We start from the raw sequence: 21,744 nt of genomic DNA, 5'->3' as shown, positions 1-21,744 counted from the left end.
CTATTAAATAAAACCCAAAACAGGAAATTTTCAGTGACCTTTTTCTCAAGCGAAATCACTACTTAAATTTCAGTGTATAAACTTTTGGAGTTCTAAAATTCTGCTGTAACCTGAGATTTTGGAGTGACAATCAAATTTTTTCTTTTAAGATTCAACTATAAATAAAACTTATTCATGAGAAAATCGCGTAGTGGTTATACTGAACACGAACTGCTTGCTGGCCACGGCTGCGGTCCCTGGTTGGTTGCGCGGGTAGCCCGCCTCCCAGGCGCCAGAGCAGCGGCTAGTGACATCTGCCTGAAGCAGTCCGCCGCTAGCTGCAGCTGCTGCGAGGGCCAACACAGCAATGGCGTCTTCAGGATGACTTTTCGGGAGGGGCTATCGCACAAAGAAAGGTCGTAGTTGCCAAAAAATGAAAGTTGTCAGATAATGGCCTTGGAATATTATTTACAAATTACAGGTTTCAAATACAGAACCTTAGTAGCTCCATGCAACTTTTGATGAGGTAAAAGTTTTAACATATGAAATCAAATATTTAAGTAAACATAAATGTACACTAATCAATAAAATAGGTCTCGAGAGGGGCTGTCCCCCCCCCTTCCTTCTGGAGCCGCGCTTGCGTCACAGCTGCAAAGAGGGCTAACACAGGCCCGCCCACGACCTACGGCTGCGAAGCTAACAAGTCAGTTTTTAAAGGGGGGGGTCTGTTGTTAAAGGACACTATAACGTTAAGAAGCTTTGGTTGGAAAAAGAAATTATCGGTGTTTGGCCGTGGTTTAAAACTAAGTAAATGTGAAAAAATTTGGTTTTTAAAATTTATATTTTCTATTGTATAATTTAGTTACGAAGATGTCGAGGTTAATATATCCCCGCAGACGTGCAGCCGGGACAGTTACGTAAGGGCGGGAGGAGCGGCGGTTGGCGGCACTGCGCGCGAGGTCGCGGGGTGGGGAGGGCCGAGGACGGCCGAGGACGGCCGAGGATGGCCGAGCGGCGCCGCGGGCGGGAAAAGGCCCGCGGAGGCCGGCTCGCAGGCAGTCCGTGCGAGGCTGGCGCGCCGAGTGGCAGCGAGTGGCAGCGAGTGGTGGCATGGTGGCGTGCTGAAGGGCGAGAGTCCCGTGCCATGACGTCGCGCGTGTCCCAGCGCGCCGTGGGCATCGCGGCGGCCAGCGCCGTGCTGCTGCTGGTGCTGCTGATCGTGCTGCTGTGGGCGGGCGTGGGGGCGGGGCTGTTCCGGTCCGCGCCGCCGCCGCCGCCGCCGCCCCCGCCCCCGCCCCCGCCCGCCGCCGACACGGCCAGAGGTGAGCGTCCGCACACTCGTTTATAACACTCAGATCTACGTGTGCACAAGTGTTAAGATCAAAATAAAAGTTTCATTTTAATATATATATATATATATATATATATATATATATATATATATATATATATATATAGAATTACCCACTTTCGGTGAACACGACAGGGTCCGATGTCATCTAGTCCGGAATAGTGGCACTCTTCGTGATTGGTTATCCAGGGCCGGCGCGTCCACACAGGCGAACCAGGCAACCGCCCAGGGCGCCAAGTAGCTGGGGGCGGCGCAGCACGACACATAACAGCTGATACAATATGTTTAACGATCATTGAAACTAGATGAAAATGGAATTCTTGTAACACTTTGGAATGTTTATATTGATATAAGTAATTATTTAAAGTCCACGGTGACCTGTTTATGATTTGTGATAAGTAAAAAAGTTAAAAAAAAATCACAAGCCTGCTTACATTTGATTGTTGACAAAATCTTAGGTTTACGTGATGTATTTTGAGGCAACGAAAAAATTTTTTTGGGGTGTCCGGTTGGGGAAGGCTTTAAGGTTTTTCGCCAGTTTACCTTGCACCGGCCCTGTGGTTATTTGAAAACTGCTCCCACCTCGCACGCACGTGATCGCCGCTGTGTTGGCACACGAGGCTGAGAGTCCAGGCGGCGGTGCTGGGGCAGTGTCCTCGGCCACACGTGCTCTGCGGTCCCGGGGCGCCGGCCGTGCGTCTGCCCGAGCAGACATCCACACAAGAGCGCCGACAATCACAATCACATAGCAATTGAAATGTTTGTGACGGAATTTAATAATAAATAATTGTAAAAAAAAAATTAATATTTTTGTTAAATGTGTTTTTTTTATTACGGTAATGTGTTAACCACTTCATTGCTTCTATAATAACTGACTATAATGAAATGAGCAGATATAATATATAGTCCATCATGTAAAGATAAACCGTTTTCGTAACGAAAAAAAAAAAACTCAGCGTTTTGAAATATCATCGAAAAATCCTGGCAATAAAAAAAAGTTTTGAGGCGTTCATTATTATTATTAATAGTCTTAATATGCGAGACTGATAGTATTGTAGTTCCTCGCTCCGTTCTAGCTTTAAAAAAAAAAAAAAAGTGACAATCGATTTGTTCAGTATAGTCTACCATGAGATGGCAGTGTGTGCGGGTGGAGACAGACAAGGTTCAGTTGCCAGTATTTGAGACACTGGTCGTCGCACGCGGGCAGGCGAGACACTGCAGCGAGACAAGCACCTATACGCGACTTGTCTCGTCCTGGTCGCGACGACACGCAGCGACTGACCAGGAGTTCTGACCGCCCCGGGCTAATTACGAGGACGCGCCCCCGCCAGGTGACAAGCCAGTGTTTGTTTTACGCGCGCTTTTTAAAATATTTCAAAATTTATTTGTTAAAAATCAGGGAGTCCCAAGCTTTTTCAGTTCACAGCGCATTCAGTTTTAGTGTTTTTTGGTCTCGGTCTAGTTGAAATATGTAGGGTAGAGGCAATGACGCTAGATTAACAGTGCATGCGAAGACACGATCCTGATCCTCGCGCCCTAGGCCGCAGCCTAATTAGCCTAAGGGTCGATCAGGCCCTGACCACACGGAAGTAAACTAGAGGCTGAACCAACTGCACGGGACTGCTGGCTGTCGCACGCACGTGTATTCTCCTCGAGGGCCCACGTGTAACCAGGCGATTAGCATTGGCGTAGCTGAGTTCATAATGTTGGGGGGGACAAATAATGATTTTGATGTCATGTAAACCCATTCCCCTCTTACTAAGACGGGGAGCCCGGGGGTCCTCCACCGGAAAATTTTGATTTTAAAAGTGCAAAATAGCGCTTTTTAAGCAGTTTTTGTATCTAACCATTGGATACATCGATGTTAAAATTATTATTGTTTCCTTAAGATAAAATTTGATGAGTGAAGAAATAACAAATTAAGTTGGTCAGAATAATATTATAAAATAAAAATATCACGGTCTAGAAAATTGGGGGGTACAGTCCCCTCCACCCAAAAAGTTCAGGGGGACACGTCCCCCCTGTCCCCCCCGGTTCCTACGCCCTTGGCGATTAGAAAACTGCTCAACATAATCCGAGTGTTATCTGTTTACGAAAAAAAAAAAATCATTCAAAGATACGCTCTGGGTGGAAGATTTGCATTTCATTTCCAAACGCGTGTTTTTAGATTGAATTTTTTAGGCCAGCCACGCCCGGTGCAGATTCTCGATAGCAGTCGAGGATCTCGCATCTTCATCTCTCCGCTTCTAGTGTTACGGTCACCGCTCGGGTCTCGCGCGACGGGAAGACTGCGTGTCAGATTATCCCGACCTTGCGGCCGGCGTTCTCGCGTTCCCCTCCCACATATATGCGCCCTAATAGCGTAGGGTGGGAGTAACATTCCAGTTCTCATTTAATAACATTCCAGAGGTTATTTAAAACAGAACTGTTAGGGATCGTTCCCTGTTGTTGATCGGGAGGATAGTAGAGCTTCGGCAATGACGAGCGGCTGGGGCCACCAACCCAGCATAGTCACCGCCTCAGCCCTGTAACCTCCACTCAGCTGACCAGACAGTTGGCTGTGTCCTGAGCCCTGAGACTATCAGCACTGCTGACGCCTACATCACACCGGGACCCAGTGAACCCGTGGTCCGGTGGCTGTGTGTCCGTCAGAGCCTCGCCCCTGGAGCATCTCACGCACTTACGCCCCAGGCCCGACCACGGTCCCCGTCGACCCTTACAAGCTTAGTGTTATTACAGCCCTAATAACACGTAGCTAATATGTCCGAGGAAGGTCTTGAGTCATGTAGGTTGTTGTATTCCAGAAAATAAATCTACTTGATATTTTTGCAAAAAAAAAAAAAACATTTATATATATATATATATATATATATATCCTTATGCTCAGTACCGTATAAGAATTTCGAAGTATCGAGGGTTGTGGTTTGAGGACCACAAAGGGGATAAAACCATCTCAAGTATAGTCGCTTGAGATGATGCCATACCGCGCGTAGGCAATGTTTCCTTGTTAGACCTTGTTACGTGTCGAACAGCCTCTCACAGTTCCTACAAGGCGAAGACGAGATGGCAAGTTTACTGCACTTTCTTCAAGCTTCAACTTAATATGTGTGGTTTCTTTATGTCATTTATTTTAATTGGATGAATGAAATCATTTTATATTAAATTTGCTGGTGGCTTTGCAGTGGAATATTAAAACAAAATAAATTCACCAAATTTCGAAATAAAATATGATAGTTTGCTCTAACGAATGTAGCTTTAAAATTAGTGGGCTGAGAAGGCGACAAAATAATTTGATATAATTACTAATAATTAATTTAATTAGTTGGAGCTCATTACAGTTGTTTACCCTTCAAAAGAAACAATATTTTACACATACACTTAAATAGAAATTAAATTTCTGCTACAGCCTTAAGGGCCTACAACATTTTCTTAGATATCTTTTAACAGGATGGGTAAAATAATCATTTAATGGGAATATGATTTTTCGTTTAGTTTAGAAGCAAAGTCCTTGTTAACTATAATGAACTAACCACACTGTTAAATATTTTCACCTTGAATTTTTCGAAGAATGCTGGTTACGAATTATCCAGTGTTCTTAAATTTACGCGCACAAAGTTCACTTGCTTTAAACAAAAAATCCGCAGAATAATCTTGGTATGTAAGCAGAACATTCAAATTTGGTACAACCTTATGCTAAACAAATCTCGGAAGTCAAAAAATGCGACTTTATTTCTACGAAGACCTAGTTCATCTGAAATTAAGAAGATCTCTTGATTTATTTATGGTGAATTCTTTGTTGAAAAGTGTGTAAATTAACTGCTATTCCTAACAGTGTGTATATCCGGTTATGCCTATAGAAACTGCGTTCATGTTATATTTCCAAGACTTTTTCTGTGTCAAATAAGAAAGGGTCTCCCGGGAGTTCGTAACTAACGTATAAGCGCTACGAAAGTTTACGGTTGGAAAATACTTGACTCTCTGTGTAACCACGAATCACTAATAAATAAAGGCATGCATTTTTTTCCGCAAAAAAAAAAAAACACACTGATCGCTTATTCGACTGCGATAAGGCATGCGCGCGCTATCTATTTATTATTCCCTTGTGATTGGCGGCCGTCTGCAAGAGAGGTCATTGCCCTGTTTGGCCGCGGCATTCAGCTCTGGATGGATTGTGATTGGTGCGCCGACGGTAGACGTGCGCCTGAAATAAACCCAGCCAATGACGATACGCCGTCAAAGTTACAAATGTTTTGATAAAACAGGAGGTCTGGGAATATTTACGCGGGGAAGATACGGCCCTTCAAATGAGTTAACGTCAGGTAGTTTCTAACCGCAGGCAGAACTCCAGACGCGCATAGGGCTGCAGGATTGGCGGTCCCTCGTGTGTAGAGGAATGTCGAGTGTATCCTGACGGTCTGACACACCCTAGCGATTCGCTGAGACCGGAAAAATTCGCGGTTTCATTTCGCGATAGGCTAGAATCCAAGTGCGTGTAACTTATCGCCGCTTCAGTGATTGGAACACAGTTTGCCTGAAAGACTGTGAGCCAGTGAATGACCCTCGACGTAATAAGTATCGAATCACAAGCATCCTAGTTAGCAGGTGTCACGAGTCAGTAGCCAATGAGCTGGTGTGATTTCTCCCGCGTGCATAGAGGATCGTGGAGTCTTATCATAGGGGTCATGGAAACTGCGAATTTTTCCGGTCCCTAGATATACACGCTGTTCGTGCTCTGGGCGGGCCTGGTGGTCCTCTAAGGCGTGTCTGATGGCAGTACAGGCTGCGTGGTGTTGGGTCCCATGGTGGCGGGGGAAGCGGGGCGTGGGAAGCCTGGTCGGGAGGCGCGGCTAGCGGCTGCGTCTGGTCGCGCAGGAGCCCGGTGGCGGGGGCGGGGGGGGGGGGGGGACATGACGTGCCCCCCTCCCCCCCTCCCATGGACCAGCCTCTCAGGGTCAGCGGCACGCGTCTGGCAGCCCGGGACTGCAATTACACCGCGCGCACCCAAGTAGCGGTTCACATCCGCGCGAGAGATAGCGCCACTGTCGCTAGCTGCTTCTTTCTGCCATTCATAGAGATCGTTGATACTTAAAGGTAAACAATGATTGTAATGTTCACGGCGGAATAAAATTTATGAATTAAATAATAGATAATTATTTATATAATATAAAAATAATTATTTGTAATAAATTATTATCAAATATTGTATGTAATTGTGTTTATTTTTACATTTATGTGTTACCACCTGAGATGGCTTCTATAATAATTGAAGAAAATTTAATTAGCTAGTATAATATAATCCATAATGTAAACAAGAACTGTTTTAATTACAGAAATAACATTTCAACAGCTCTGGAATTGTATCAAGCATCCTGGCAATAAACGAGTCTTGAGCGTTTGTTATTGTTGTTATTAATACTCTACTATGCGAGACCTAGTGCCTCCGTTGACAATAGGTTTTTTTTTTTAATACATTCCTTCGTCACGCACTTTCGATCACGTTACTTCTTTTGTAGATTCATAGATTGCAGTGAAGTCGGGAATTGTATGCGGGTACAGAAAAACAACGTTGAGTTTCCATGGCCCTAACCTGCATCGTGTTCTGTTTTTGGCAAATCCCAAATACGCATATTCGTAGCACTAAAAAATGGCGTCAAAAATCAGCAAACAATGCAACAAGGAATAAGAAAGATAACTGCGTGCGCGTGCGAACAACAAGATGGCTCTTTATTGGCGCATTAGCGCAACTTCTGCTGCGGTGGCGTTACTACGTAATTACCCTTGATTAATATAATTATTTTGACTCGTACAACATTTTGATGTTAAAAAAAACTTTTAATATATATATTTTTAAATAAAGGTGCGAATCAACTAATGTTACAGGTTGGAGTCCTTGAATTTTTAAATCGCGCTCATCAAAAGATCTTTTTGTTTTGCATAACCTGTCTGATGTATTTAAAATAATACAGAGGAAGTATAGCTATTGAATAATTTATAGCGTTTGAATTTTAAAGGAATCGGGAGACCTCGATAAACCTTTATGTTTAAATACCAACATTTATGTTAATTTTTTTTGCCCATGCATGTTTGAATGTATCAGCCCATTATTGAAGGCACAAAGTTAATGGTACATTTCTTTTTATGTATTTGCGGTATTAGCTACCACTTTCAATAAAGTAAATTTGTGTGTATTGCATTAGATGGGCATTTATGTGGATTAATATCGCTATTTTACGAGCCGACGATGGTTAAGTATTGTGCAAACATCTAGGTTAACCTAAAATTCTTTTAGATCATCAACGAACACTACCTTTTATCTTCAGCAAAATCTTACAAAAAGCCTTAATTTTTTTGCGCGAATATAAAACACAAAAACAAAAATTCGACAATATTTTATTGAAACGTATACATGTATTATAATTCTCTAGATCCTGAACCCGAAGAATTCGGTAAAACAACCTAGATCCTGAAATTGTACGGGGACAAAACAAAATTTATTTGGTTTTCTGCTGTGTGGATGGTAGTTCAGAATCGTTTAGTAACCGATTTCTAGAGACCGGAAAAAATCGCGGCTTCATTTCGCGATAGGCTAGAATCCAAGTGCGTGTAACTTATCGCCGCTTCAGTGATCGGAACACAGTTTGCCTGAAGGACTGTGAGCCAATGAATGACCCCTCAACGTAAGAAGTATCTAATCACAAGCATCCCAGTTTAGCAGGTGTCACGAGTCAGTAGCCAATGAGCACATGGAGGATCGTAGAGTCTAGACTAGAGGTCATCGAAACCACGAATTTTTCCAGTCCCTACCGATTTCTGAGAGAGAAGAAAAAAAGAGTGATGTTTAGCCTGTGAGTGAGCTCTCTGTGTCTGGCCCTAGCCGCCGCTCTGTCCTGCTGGGGTCAGGGTGGATGGGGGGGGGGAGCAAGGTCGGCGCGGCGGGTTCAGGGGCAGACGCCCCCCCCCCCCCACCCCCCGAGGCCACCAGCTCCCGAGGCCAGTGAGTAACCCACGATCAGAGAAGTACCGCATCACAAGTCACCCAGTTGAGAAGCCACAGTTAGGGGCATGCATATTTCGCGAAAAGATTCCGAGACCAGCTGAAAGTCAAAGCAATGTAGCACCGCCTGTGTTCCGTGATTGGGTGGATTTTCTATCAGGCACGTGTCGATTGTCACGACACCAATCACATTAAGTCAGTGCGAAATCAAACGCGTCCTGAGTGGCTCGGTCAGATAAGGCAACGACTTCTCTCTGCAGACGTAAACCGCTGGTGCGGATGTACCTTGTTGCAGTCTAGTATAGACGTTCAGGTTTTTTTTTTCTCGCGAAAAATGCATGGCCCTAGCCACAGCCAATGAAGAGGTGACGTTTTTCCGGGCATGCAGGGGATCGTGGAGTCTATCCTGGAGGTCGCTGAACCCTCTACCAATCTCGCGCGGAGAATAGAGGTGGCTCGACGCGCCGAGAAACAGCAGGGTGTGCAACTTGCTCGCGCGCGACGAAGGTAGACATTTTTCCAAGAAAAAAAATCCGAACGCCCATTAGACTGCAACGTGGTATACCCGCGCCAGCTGTTTCTCTCTGGCAGTCGGCGGGCCGTCTGCGAGAGAAGTCGTCGCCTCATTCGCCTGACTGAATCACGGTGACTGGTGTTCTAACAGTAGACGCGCACCTGAAAGAAACTACTCGCCCAATCACTAGGGACCGGAAAAATTCGCGGGTTCAATGACCTCTAGTTCTACGTACACTCGGTCAAATGTCACCCTCTCATTGGCTGCTGTCTTGTGAAGGTGTCCCAACGTAGTGGCCTGTGATTCGACACAGCTTCGGTTGAGAGTTTCTCACCGGCCCAGAGTCGTCCAGGTGAGTTGTGAGCCGATAGCAGAGGCAGCACTAAGGTATAACTAGGGATCGGAAAAATTCGCGGATTCAATGAACTCTAGGATAGCCTCCATTATCCTCTGCATTTCTTAAGTAAACACGCGTGTTCATTGGGTACTAATTTGTGAGGCGTCTCCACTGGGTAGCTTGTGATTCGACGCTTCTTTGGTCGGTAGTCTCTCATTGGCCCAGAGAGCTCCATTTAAACTGCGAGCCAATATCAGAACCAGCAGAATTGTACACATGTTTGAATTTCAGCCTATCACGAAATGAATCCGCAAATTTTTCCGGTCTCTAGGTATAACTATATGATATTTAGGCTGTCGTGAAATGAATCCTCGAATTTTTCCGGTGTCTACCAATCACGAAACGCAGACGATGCTACAGTGTTTTGACTTCCAGCTGGTCTCGGGATCTGCGCGGCCCTAGCAGTGATCAGAAGTGAGGACATGTGGGGCCTGGTTCCCGGAGTGTCCGCTGCTGATGTCTCCCGGAAGCTCGGACGGGGCAGGTGCTCCGGGGATGCGCGCCAACTGGCCGGCTGCTCTCGTGCGCCCGCGGCGGTCCCGGGATTGTTTCTTTTACGTGCGGCCGTGGGTTTTTATGTCGGCCGTAAACCGGGTGCAGTTGGCCGTCTTGTGTGGCCAAGACAAACAAAGACTCCGCGACTGCAGAATGCACCAAGCCAATGAGCCTCCCGCGTCCGTTTACTGGCACGCGCGAGAATATAATCCTCCTTGAGTGCTGTTTGCCGTCTCTGCAGCCACTGGTTTATCGCCGCTCTTCATGCCTGCTGTGTTTGTTCGCTTATGGGCTCGTTACGTGCGCGGCGGTTGTGTTGCACGACGCCCGTGACTCATCAGGAAGTGACTACAGTAACTACGCCATGTAAACAACTATCCGTCAACCACAATAGTGAGAAGAATATGCAGTCTTGCGCAAACGATCCCGTGAACAGTTTTTTTTAAAAACAGATATTTGTCTGAAATCATAATTCCTCCCATTTGGCCATATACATAACGAAGGCGTGCAGTAATTAATTTTTTTTCTTTAAAGACCGGTGCATTTCACGGCAGTGGCCCAGATATTGCAGGATATTTTGATGACTGGTTTAACTTAACAGTACTTTTTACGTGTAATCCTGCATCTTCCGCGTCATTATTAGCAGGTGTCTTTGTGAATAAAATATCTGCTGGGCTCTTCCTTATTTGGGCAGACTTATACCGGTTCGGCGAGGTCTTACCGAAAAAAAAAATTAAATTCAGAATTCCAGTTCGAATGTTCAAGTGTGCTGCGTCGAATCGCACTTACTTGTATCCATCCGCTTTCGACAACGTCCTCCTGGACTCAAGAAGTCCCCTCCCTGGGCCCTGCACTTTTAAAAGCGTGTCTGTGAAACATTTTTGATGTCAGAACTATGTCTCATGGAAAATTTTCTGTATATATTAAATATTTCTGATTCTTATATGCATATGGGGCCCAAATATGGACATGATACAACAATGCCTTAATACCACACTTGGACACTGCAGTAGTGGAGTGGGCCTCGAGGCCGCGCTTTCAGTCAAATGCCACCCTCTCATTGGCTGCTGTCTTGTGAAGGTGTCCCAATGTAGCGGCCTGTGATTCGACACAGCTTCGGTTGAGAGTTTCTCACTGGCCCAGAGTCATCCAGGTGAGTTGTGAGCCAAAAGCAGAGGCAGCACTGAGGTATAACTATTTGAATTTTAGGCTGTCTTGAAATGAATCCGCGAATTTTTCCGGTCTCTATTCATCGGCCATTGCCGCAACCCTGGCGTGGACCGGGGTTGCGCAGTTGCCCTGGGAACAGAGTGATCGGCGCTGGGGCAACGTCCCTGGCAGCCGAGGGCAGTAAACCACGGGCCGTCGGTCCCCCGGCCAGGCGCGGTGGGGCAACACGCCACGTGTTCGGTCTCGCAGACCCAGCGCCCCTGCTCCCTGGCGGACGTGCAGGACAACTGCAGGTCCCAGCTCGGAGGAACCCAGTGACCATGCCGGTGTACCGGCTGAGTACCGCCGAGCTACTCTCCCAGACAGCTGGCACCGCTGGGCTCGATGCACCGCGAAGCTGCTCCCGCGACACGCACAACTGCCACCAGTATGTCACGTTATTGTTACATTTGTTACGAGGCTGCTAGAGACGGTGTCCGGCCAGTCAGACAGAATTAAAAATACCTACGTGGTATAATCATTCCATGGTTGAACGTTTTATAACATGACGCATTAGTAGAGACCTGTAAAATTAGCGATTTCAAATCCCTAAAGGATAGACTCCATGATCCTCTATGCACTCGTGCAAATTACATCTGCTGATTGGTTACCGACTCGTAACACCTGTTAACTGGAATGATCGTGATTCGCTAATTCTTCTGTTAAAGATTTTTCATCGGCCCAGAGTCCTTCAGATAAACGGTAAATAATGTCAAAAGTATTGGGACTCTATCCTATCGCGGAATGAATCCGCGAATTTTACAGGTCTCTACGCATTAGATATCTTTGAACAAACTTGTACAAAAAAAAAATTCTCGTTGGAGGTAGCTAAACTACTAAACTAAACTTGTCCTAATACAGGTAGTTATAGTGGCAGTGATCGCTTCTCTTCAGAATTTCCTCAGTGATGGCTAGCCAAAACCTGTTATATCACTACCCTGGCAGGAGTTAACCTTGAGCCTGTGCAACGTGGAGGATTTCTTGTAGCCTACCTTTCAATGGAGTGGAAACTATTTTGCGTTTATTTGTTATTAAAAACGATGGTTTAACTTAATTTATTACAGCAAGAAAAAATCCGTTCTCACTCTTTTGTTTTGAATGTGTATTGTTACTACGCCTTTGTTATCTAGGTGGACCAAGGTTAAATAAAAAGAAAACAATATAGCATCGGAGTTATCATTACCCCATCTAAGAGCCGATCAACCTTCTGTCGCCAAGTGTTATCTTAAAATGTCTTACTTCCTTCTTAAATGTTTATTTGCATAGCTGAGCGAGGTTTAAACCCCCCTACACCTTTTCCTCGAACGGAGGAAAATTATGGTGTATGCCATATGTACGGCGTGTAGGCCGTAGTTATGGTTAGGGACCGGAAAAATTCGCGGGTTCAATTATCTCTAGGATGAACTTTATAGTTCTACGTACACTCGGTCAATAATGCCATCCTCTCATTGGCTGCTGTCTTGTGAAGGTGTCCCAACGTAGTGGCCTGTGATTCGACACAGCTTCAGTTGAGTGTTTCTCGCTTAGAGTCGTCCAGGTGAGTTGTGAGCCAATAGCAGAGGCAGCACTGAGGTATAACTATTTGAATTTCAGGCTGTCGTGAAATGAATCCGCGAATTTTTCCGGTCTCTAGTTATGGCAGTTGTACCGTGTCGGTGGGCGAGGCGCCAGAACTATGGTACACGCGCGCCTCAAGTAGCTTGCGGATGGTAGTGCACACGTGTGACCGTTAGCAGTCACGTGGGCGGGTGCGCCTAACGGCCTAACTGTCCCCGCGACACCTTCGCTAAAAATACCGTGCCCGGGGCGGCCCGTGTCCTGGGAGTGCCGGCCAATCACAGCCCGGCAACACAGGGTGTGCTGCATGACTATATATACTGTCATCGTACCCGAGTACAGTACCTGACGACAGACTGTAGCTAGAGACCGGGAAAATTCGCGGAATGCTAAAATTCAAAATACATTTAAGCCGCTTTTGCTATTGTTTCACTGTTCATCTGGACGAATATAGGCCAATGAGAAACCCTCAACCGAAGAAATATCATATCACAGGCAAACCAGTTGAGACGACTCACAAGTCAGCAGCCAATGAACTGGCTGTATTTGCCCGAGTAAACACTGGGCTGTGTAGTCCTTCCTAAAGGTCATCGAAATAGCAAATTTTTCCAGTCCGTAACTATAGCTCCGGTTTGAGTGACTTGAGAATAAACATTTTTAAGTACCAGTGATTTGTGATCGGACATTTTTAAGTACAGTTTATTTTAAATTAAATATTATTTATCAATAAAACTGTAAAAAAAACTAATTGGGCTATCCTTTACAAACCCAGTTCTCCCCACATTATCAAAACGTAACAATATCTTTACTTATAACTTTATTTGTTCGGGCTGGTCATGAGGCTTGAACTTAAGTCTTTCGGGTGTGATGTTAAGTAACCTTCAGCCTACATTCACGCAACATGTCAATATATTATGCGAAAATATTTCGAGACTAGCTGAGACACTGCACCACTGAAGCGTCTATATCTATACGTGATTGGTAGAGACCGGAAAAATTCGCGGATTCATTTCACGACAGCCTAAAATTCATATAGTTATACCTCAGTACCAATACCTGAGTGGCTCGGTCAAATGGGGCAATGTCTTCTCTTGCAGACGACAACGGAACGCTGGCGCAGTAATACCATGCTCCTGTGTAATGGGCGTTCAGATTTTATTCGCGAAGAATGTCTGGATCTAGTAACCAAACATGGTTAATAAATAATGCGTTTATTAATTGGGATAATATAACACGGGTAAAGTGTGGTCGAGTCCCTGTGGAGCATTTAAGAGCATCGTTGCTAGCCAGTTTGTATTCGCAGTAGTTTTCGCTTTTGGATGTAGGGGATACATCATGCGTAGGGACTGGAAAAATTTGTGGTTTCGATGACCCCCTAGGATAGACTCCACGATCCTCTATGTACGCGGGAAAATTACACCAGCTCATTGGCTACTGACTCGTGACACCTGATAAACTGGGATGCTTGTGATTCGATACTTCTTTTGTTGAGGGGTCATTCATTGGCTCACAGTCCTCCAGGCAAACTGTGTTCCGATCACTGAAGCGGCAGTAAGTTACACGCGCTTGGATTCTAGCCTTTCGCGAAATGAAACTGCTCATCTAATCATGCGTGGACATTCTGTTAACGTCCGCGGATGGAATGTGGCGTATGACATGAGCGGGCGAAGTGCCAGGCCGCTGGGCAGCCGTGACGTCACAGAGACGGCTCTGCCTCGCCGCTGCAGCACCACTTGTTGCTTGCCGAGGACCGCCCGGACACGAGGCCTTCCCGCAGGTGTCGCGGGTGACGAGCAGGTAGCGCCGCGAGAGCTATCAGGAGCCTCAGATCTCTCAATCCTCACTTGCTTTCATTTCCGGTCTTTCACGAACAAAAAAATAATTGCAAATGTCAGGTAAATGTCGAATGGAAAGTGGTCTTTGCTGATATTTGAAATACTGTACAAAATACGAATTGGCCCTATGTTTTTTTTTTTGAAAAGTTAGTAACGGACCCTCACTAGTCAAAGGTAAGTTAGTCACCCTGTTCTAAGGAATACAGTATAGTCTGCCTCACGCTTAGAGTGCAGTCCAGAGTAAATGGCTTTCACTGTTGCCATATTGATATTAATATTAAAACTCTTAATTGTTTACCATCATATAAAAAGTATTATATACATTTTTTTTAATTATATTGTTTCTTGATTTTTTGAGACCGCTAAATAGGGCGTGCTGACAGCTTTATTACATTTTTAGTCATTCTTACAAAATAAGTTAAATGCTAGACACAAGTAATTTTATAGAAGTTATTTGTAGCTGCCACTATTAATAACAAGACATTCCATACAAGTATGCGCTGTGCTAAAAATAGCTAAACCTTTTAAAATTAAATTATACAAACAAATTATTAACAAAAAACTTATGAAACATAGATGGCGTCTTTTATTTACATCCCCCAGAAACAAAAAAAATCGTTAGTAACCGATTTCAGAGAGAGAAATAAAAGAATGCTTTTGATAAAATACAACAGGAAAATGTTATTTACAAAAAATTCTCATTCCAAATTTTACTTTACAAAATAATATTTATGTATATAATTTAAAACATTTGCATTACATTACAAAGTTGTGTTTGAAACTTTTGCGCTCTATGGCGTGCATCTGGCAACAGTGCACACAGAAACAAGGACAGCGCTAATGGCAGAAACCGTGCATTGGAGAGAGACAGAGAGTAAAGGCCCATTTGAATGCGCAGTGCAATCTAAGGATGAGACGCGCTGTGGTCACTGTCCCCCCTCGCTTGCTGTACGCGCCTTTGCCGCAGCCTCCATTACAATGTCATCGTCTCCACGTGAAGACTAAAATAAGGAATACTGGAACGACATCAACTGAGCGAGTACCAGCTGAAGCTTGTTGCGGCTGTCAGTCACGTGTTTGGGGAAGGACAGGTTTAGCCCGTGGCTGGTTACGACACCATGTCGGACTCTTCAGTTTGGAAGGCGAGACACGCGCTAATACCTGGTCCAGAGTGTCGCTAGGGCGGGCTATTAGCGGATCAGACGTGTTCGCGCTAAAGTGCCCCTGTCTGAAATGTCCCGCAGCCGGCTAGCCTTCGACTAATGGCGTGTCAGCGCGAGAGCACGTGAGCGAGTGGTCTGGGCAGGGCGAGGCGCCAGGGTAATCAACCAAGGTCACGTAGCCGCATCGCTACGACCAGGGTTGGCTGGTTTCAACCACTGCATAAAACTATGGTTTAAAACAAGTGGCGCGGCGAGGCACGGTACCGGGCAAGGCAGTACCTCAGCTCTCAGCGCGGCGAGGCACGGTACCACGGGCATGTCAGTACCTCAGCTCTCAGCGCGGTGAGGCACGGTACCACGGGCAAGGCAGTACCTCAGCTCTCAGCGCGGCGAGGCATGGTACCACGGGCATGTCAGTACCTCAGCTCTCAGCGCGGTGAGGCACGGCACCGGGCAAGGCAGTACCTCAGCTCGCGGCACAGCGAGGCACGGTACCCCGGGCAAGGCAGTACCTCAGCTCGCGGCACAGCGAGGCATGGTACCGGGCAAGGCAGTATCTCAGCTCGCGGCACAGCGAGGCATGGTACCGGGCAAGGCAGTACCTCAGCTCTCAGCGTGGCGAGGCATGGTACCACGGGCATGTCAGTACCTCAGCTCTCAGCGCGGTGAGGCACGGCACCGGGCAAGGCAGTACCTCAGCTCGCGGCACAGCGAGGCACGGTACCCCGGGCAAGGCAGTACCTCAGCTCGCGGCACAGCGAGGCATGGTACCGGGCAAGGCAGTATCTCAGCTCGCGGCACAGCGAGGCATGGTACCGGGCAAGGCAGTACCTCAGCTCGCGGCACAGCGAGGCATGGTACCGGGCAAGGCAGTACCTCAGCTCTCAGCGCGGCTAGGCATGGTACCACGGGCATGTCAGTACCTCAGCTCTCAGCGCGGTGAGGCACGGCACCGGGCAAGGCAGTACCTCAGCTCGCGGCACAGCGAGGCACGGTACCCCGGGCAAGGCAGTATCTCAGCTCGCGGCACAGCGAGGCATGGTACCGGGCAAGGCAGTACCTCAGCTCGCGGCACAGCGAGGCATGGTACCGGGCAAGGCAGAGTGGCGTGACGCGGCGGCAGCATAACTGGGAAGTGCTGACGCGGCGCGGTGTCGGCTGTCCTGGACGGACAGACAGCCCGCCGCGCGGGGCATAAGTGCTGAGCCGGCAGCCACCACTACCTCGCGCTCCGCACCGGATGTGCGGAACCCCTACCCCCTCCCCTATCCTGCTCCTGCTCTGCCTGTGGCTAGCCTCCACTGACCTGTGCGGGGTGGATGTTCACCTCTTCTTCCTTGTCAGGTGTTGTTTAGTGCTGGTTACCCCACTTGCCTGCCTTTAGTAATCAAGCCTTTGCAGAGTGATCCTTGGTCGATAACAGGGCCACACTTTTTGGCAGGTCACGCGTTATTTGTAGAGATCGTATAAACATCGCTACTTATTGGCGCTCTGTTCGAATATGGGCCAATGAGAAACCCTCAACCAAAGAAGTATCGTCGCGCAGGCAAACAAGTTGAGACGACTCAAAAGTCAGCAGCCGATGATCCTGGAGTTATTGGCCCGAGTAAACACATCGGACTGTGTAGTATATATTGAAGGTCATCGAAACAGCGAATTTTTTTTATCAGTTCGTAATGGTAAGGTGTACAGACATATTTTTAAATGTAGACTCGTCATTTATCACAAACTTGTGCATGCTCCACAGGAACTGCGCTAGTACTCCAGGGTCGGGGGGATGCTGGATACACAGGGGCATGTATTTTTTGCGAAAAAATCTGATCGCCTTATCGATTGCAAAAAGGTGTACCCGCACCAGTGGTTTCCTTACTTGTGATTGGCGGCCGTCTGCGAGAGAAGTCGTTGCCATATTTGACCTGGCCATTCAGGACGCGTTTGCTTGCGCACTGAATTACTGTGATTGGTTATGAAACGATCAACATAAATCGGGAAGAAACTACCCAATCACGAAACACAGTTGATGCTACAGTGTTTTAACTTTCTACTGGTCTCGGAGTGTTTTTTCGCGAAATATGCATGCCCCTATGGATACATGAGAAACAATCACGAGAGAGTCTGCCACACGCGACAGGCCCGTGTTCCCGCAGCTGTCCGGGGCGCACACCCGGGTCAGCGACTCCTAGGCAGAGCCGGGGTGGTCTTGGCGGCCGGTGGTGAATAGCCTCTTGCATGAGCCGGGTGTCGGAGCCCGACGGTGAAGTCATGCAGGGGCGGTAGTGTCTCGTGTGGGCGGTAGCGGCAGTCACGTGACGTCACATCGCCGGCGGTGTTTTCTCAGGGGCGGTTATTTTCCAGACTGGCGGCTCATGGGTACCCCGGGTCTCTCGGTGAGTTGGGGGGGGGGGGGGGGGGAGGGGGAGCTGGCGAGGCAGTCTTGGAGGAAGATCGTCTGTCGCATTCTGGGAAACATGTTGGCAACGGAAGTGTGTGCAGTCGCTATTTGATGCTCCCACTGCACCGCTGCTGAGCAACAACTGGGCCTTTAGTAGTTCATGGTTGAAATTAGCTTTTCAAAGCCCGGCACTCGTGGTGTTCTTTTTTTTTATTTTAACTCAATAAGACGTTAAGTTATGGAAAGCCCTGGTTTAGTGTTTGTTTTCCACGTCAGGGGCGTGTCCGTGTCGGCGAGGCGGGTTGTTAAGGGTGACGCTCGCTGGTGCTTCCTGCGCGGTGTCGCCTCTGAGATGGTTTAGCAGACATATCGCCGTGCACGGGGCAACCATGCGAGTTGAGTTGAGCGGTGACCTTGACGTTGTACGGCGGAGAAATTAAGACAAAGGCGCATTGCAACTACTTTGAATGCTTTCGAGTATCTTGTACCGGATCTTTCATGCTTAGTCATTATTCTGAAAACATCTGTTTTAGCCATTTTTACTATTCTGAATAACAGTTTAGAAAAATAATTACGTAAACATAACTACTCAGCCATTCTAGGCGTAGTCTTAAAATTCTTTTCGTAAACAGACGCCACTCTGATATCTTCAACAGTTTATAAATAGTGTTTTTTTTTTCTGAAGCTCTGCACACCGTATGCGTGACAAGGTACACAGGGCCTCTAAATTATTTTTATTTTTGAAGTGGTTTCCTAAAGTTTATTTCGAGTGCTCGGGTACGCGAGTATTGTCTACATCACGGCAGCTCGACACAAGTTGTTTTTGTATTGGGATGAACCATTTACAACTGCAGCATGGCTTATTTTTTACGAATGGTTAAACCCAGGACCAAGAGTTTCTTGTCGCGCGCAAGTAGGTTAGAGGTAGTTCGAAAAAACTTTGGCGTGAGCACATTTATTTGAAATATATAATGTGCTTAGGTTGTTTCGCGTAAAATAGTGAGCACAATAAATTAGTGAAAATAAGAAATGCTGATTGTGGTATAAGTAGAGACGGGTCTTGACACTAAAATATTTCACAAGATGTTGTAAGTTTGAAGTTTTTTTATATTGATATTATTAGCTTAATTTGTAGTTTATGTACATATTTTGAGTGTATGAAAATTATTTCAGCCTCGTTTCAATGTCCTGGTAGGCATGGTAACACAGTTTGTGAGTCGCACAGCTCCTAATGAGCGCTTTCACTTAAAATACTAAGTCTTCCTCATGGACCCTGGTCTGTCCTTGGTAGAGCATGAGCGGCAGAAGCTACTGCGGACCGAGTGTAGGGCCCACCGCGGAGTCGCACGGCGGACCGAGTGTAGGGCCCACCGCGGAGTCGCACGGCGGACCGAGTGTAGGGCCCACCGCGGAGTGGCACGGCGGACCGAGTGTAGGGCCCACCGCGGAGTCGCACGGCGGACCGAGTGTAGGGCCCACCGCGGAGTCGCACGGCGGACCGAGTGTAGGGCCCACCGCGAAGTCGCACGGCGGACCGAGTGTAGGGCCCACCGCGGAGTCGCACGGCGGACCGAGTGTAGGGCCCACCGCGGAGTCGCACGGCGGACCGAGTGTAGGGCCCACCGCGGAGTGGCACGGCGGACCGAGTGTAGGGCCCACCGCGGAGTCGCACGGCGGACCGAGTGTAGGGCCCACCGCGGAGTGGCACGGCGGACCGAGTGTAGGGCCCACCGCGGAGTCGCACGGCGGACCGAGTGTAGGGCCCACCGCGGAGTGGCACGGCGGACCGAGTGTAGGGCCCACCGCGGAGTGGCACGGCGGACCGAGTGTAGGGCCCACCGCGGAGTCGCACGGCGGACCGAGTGTAGGGCCCACCGCGGAGTGGCACGGCGGACCGAGTGTAGGGCCCACCGCGGAGTGGCACGGCGGACCGAGTGTAGGGCCCACCGCGGAGTGGCACGGCGGACCGAGTGTAGGGCCCACCGCGGAGTGGCACGGCGGACCGAGTGTAGGGCCCACCGCGGAGTCGCACGGCGGACCGAGTGTAGGGCCCACCGCGGAGTGGCACGGCGGACCGAGTGTAGGGCCCACCGCGGAGTCGCACGGCGGACCGAGTGTAGGGCCCACCGCGGAGTGGCACGGCGGACCGAGTGTAGGGCCCACCGCGGAGTCGCACGGCGGACCGAGTGTAGGGCCCACCGTGGAGTGGCACGGCGGACCGAGTGTAGGGCCCACCGCGGAGTCGCACGGCGGACCGAGTGTAGGGCCCACCGCGGAGTGGCACGGCGGACCGAGTGTAGGGCCCACCGCGGAGTCGCACGGCGGACCGAGTGTAGGGCCCACCGCGGAGTGGCACGGCGGACCGAGTGTAGGGCCCACCGCGGAGTCGCACGGCGGACCGAGTGTAGGGCCCACCGCGGAGTCGCACGGCGGACCGAGTGTAGGGCCCACCGCGGAGTGGCACGGCGGACCGAGTGTAGGGCCCACCGCGGAGTCGCACGGCGGACCGAGTGTAGGGCCCACCGTGGAGTGGCACGGCGGACCGAGTGTAGGGCCCACCGCGGAGTCGCACGGCGGACCGAGTGTAGGGCCCACCGCGGAGTGGCACGGCGGACCGAGTGTAGGGCCCACCGCGGAGTCGCACGGCGGACCGAGTGTAGGGCCCACCGCGGAGTGGCACGGCGGACCGAGTGTAGGGCCCACCGCGGAGTCGCACGGCGGACCGAGTGTAGGGCCCACCGCGGAGTCGCACGGCGGACCGAGTGTAGGGCCCACCGCGGAGTCGCACGGCGGACCGAGTGTAGGGCCCACCGCGGAGTCGCACGGCGGACCGAGTGTAGGGCCCACCGCGGAGTCGCACGGCGGACCGAGTGTAGGGCCCACCGCGGAGTCGCACGGCGGACCGAGTGTAGGGCCCACCGCGGAGTCGCACGGCGGACCGAGTGTAGGGCCCACCGCGGAGTGGCACGGCGGACCGAGTGTAGGGCCCACCGCGGAGTCGCACGGCGGATCGAGTGTATGAGCCGAGCCGAGTCACGCCACTCATCGTGTTACGTCAGCGGCAAACCGCGAGAGCCGCGGCGCAGAACAGACGCGCTTACGGAAGCGCAGCGGGCAGAGGGCGCAGCCAGCTCGTGGGAACTCTGCTCGCTCTCCGAGGACACTGTCGTCGCACCACGTCTTGCCATCACCAGGCAGTTACGCCCGTCTTACGCCCGTCACCAGGCAGTTACGCCAGACGCTCCAAGTGTTTCCGTGTCGTACCGGACATATCACGATCATTTACCGCGGTGACGGCAGAAGGCAAACCAACATATTTTCGTTTTAATAACACCTTACTGTCCCTTTTGAGCCAGAATTTCGAATAGAGCCTATTGCTTAGGTCAAAAATCTAAGTCGATATTTTCAAAAGTTCTCTTCTTAATAGTTCTAATAGACTAACATTAAATTTAATCATTAATTTTTTTTTATAAATAGATAAGATATTTTTGTTTTGTTTTATTATTTTGAAGTATGTTACTATCGTCATTTTTTTATTTAATAAAAATTTTCTTTTTCATTATGTGGGTAATATAGTTAAAATAGCGCACGTAGGGTAAAGAGACAAACTTGATTTTGTGAGTGTTTAATTTCCCGAAAATCTTAAGTGTGATAGCGTGAAGTTCGCGCCTCACTTGGCTCAGCCATTGGGTGAAAACACACTGCGGTGTCAACCATCCGTTCCTCGCCCTGGAAGAACTACGCTTTGTGGAAAAAAGAAAAGTGTTTCTTCCAAATGTCGATATAAGATCGCGATATTGATGATTTTGGGAAGTTTTTTTTTAAATATAGCTAAAAAGTTTCATATTTTAAATATAT

General features: G+C 48.6%; 1 protein-coding gene across 4 annotated transcripts in view; it reads left to right on the top strand.

The window, feature by feature from the left end:
• The first annotated feature begins 1,017 nt into the window (after nucleotides 1-1,017).
• The window catches only part of LOC134536225 (A disintegrin and metalloproteinase with thrombospondin motifs 9), a 236,774-nt gene continuing 216,047 nt past the window's right edge, over nucleotides 1,018-21,744 (top strand). For 3 of the 4 annotated variants that reach the window (XM_063375900.1, XM_063375902.1, XM_063375901.1), the window contains exon 1: nucleotides 1,018-1,301. In XM_063375900.1, the coding sequence (XP_063231970.1) occupies nucleotides 1,124-1,301 (178 nt within the window). In that variant the 5' untranslated portion in view covers nucleotides 1,018-1,123. The remainder of the gene's footprint in view (nucleotides 1,302-21,744) is intronic. The other variant, XM_063375899.1, reaches the window with a different exon arrangement.

This window comes from Bacillus rossius, chromosome 10 (genome assembly GCF_032445375.1).
Source record: "Bacillus rossius redtenbacheri isolate Brsri chromosome 10, Brsri_v3, whole genome shotgun sequence".
Lineage (NCBI taxonomy): Eukaryota > Metazoa > Arthropoda > Insecta > Phasmatodea > Bacillidae > Bacillus > Bacillus rossius.
Note: the sequence above shows the minus strand (reverse complement) of the source record. Positions and strands in the feature narration are given on the sequence as shown.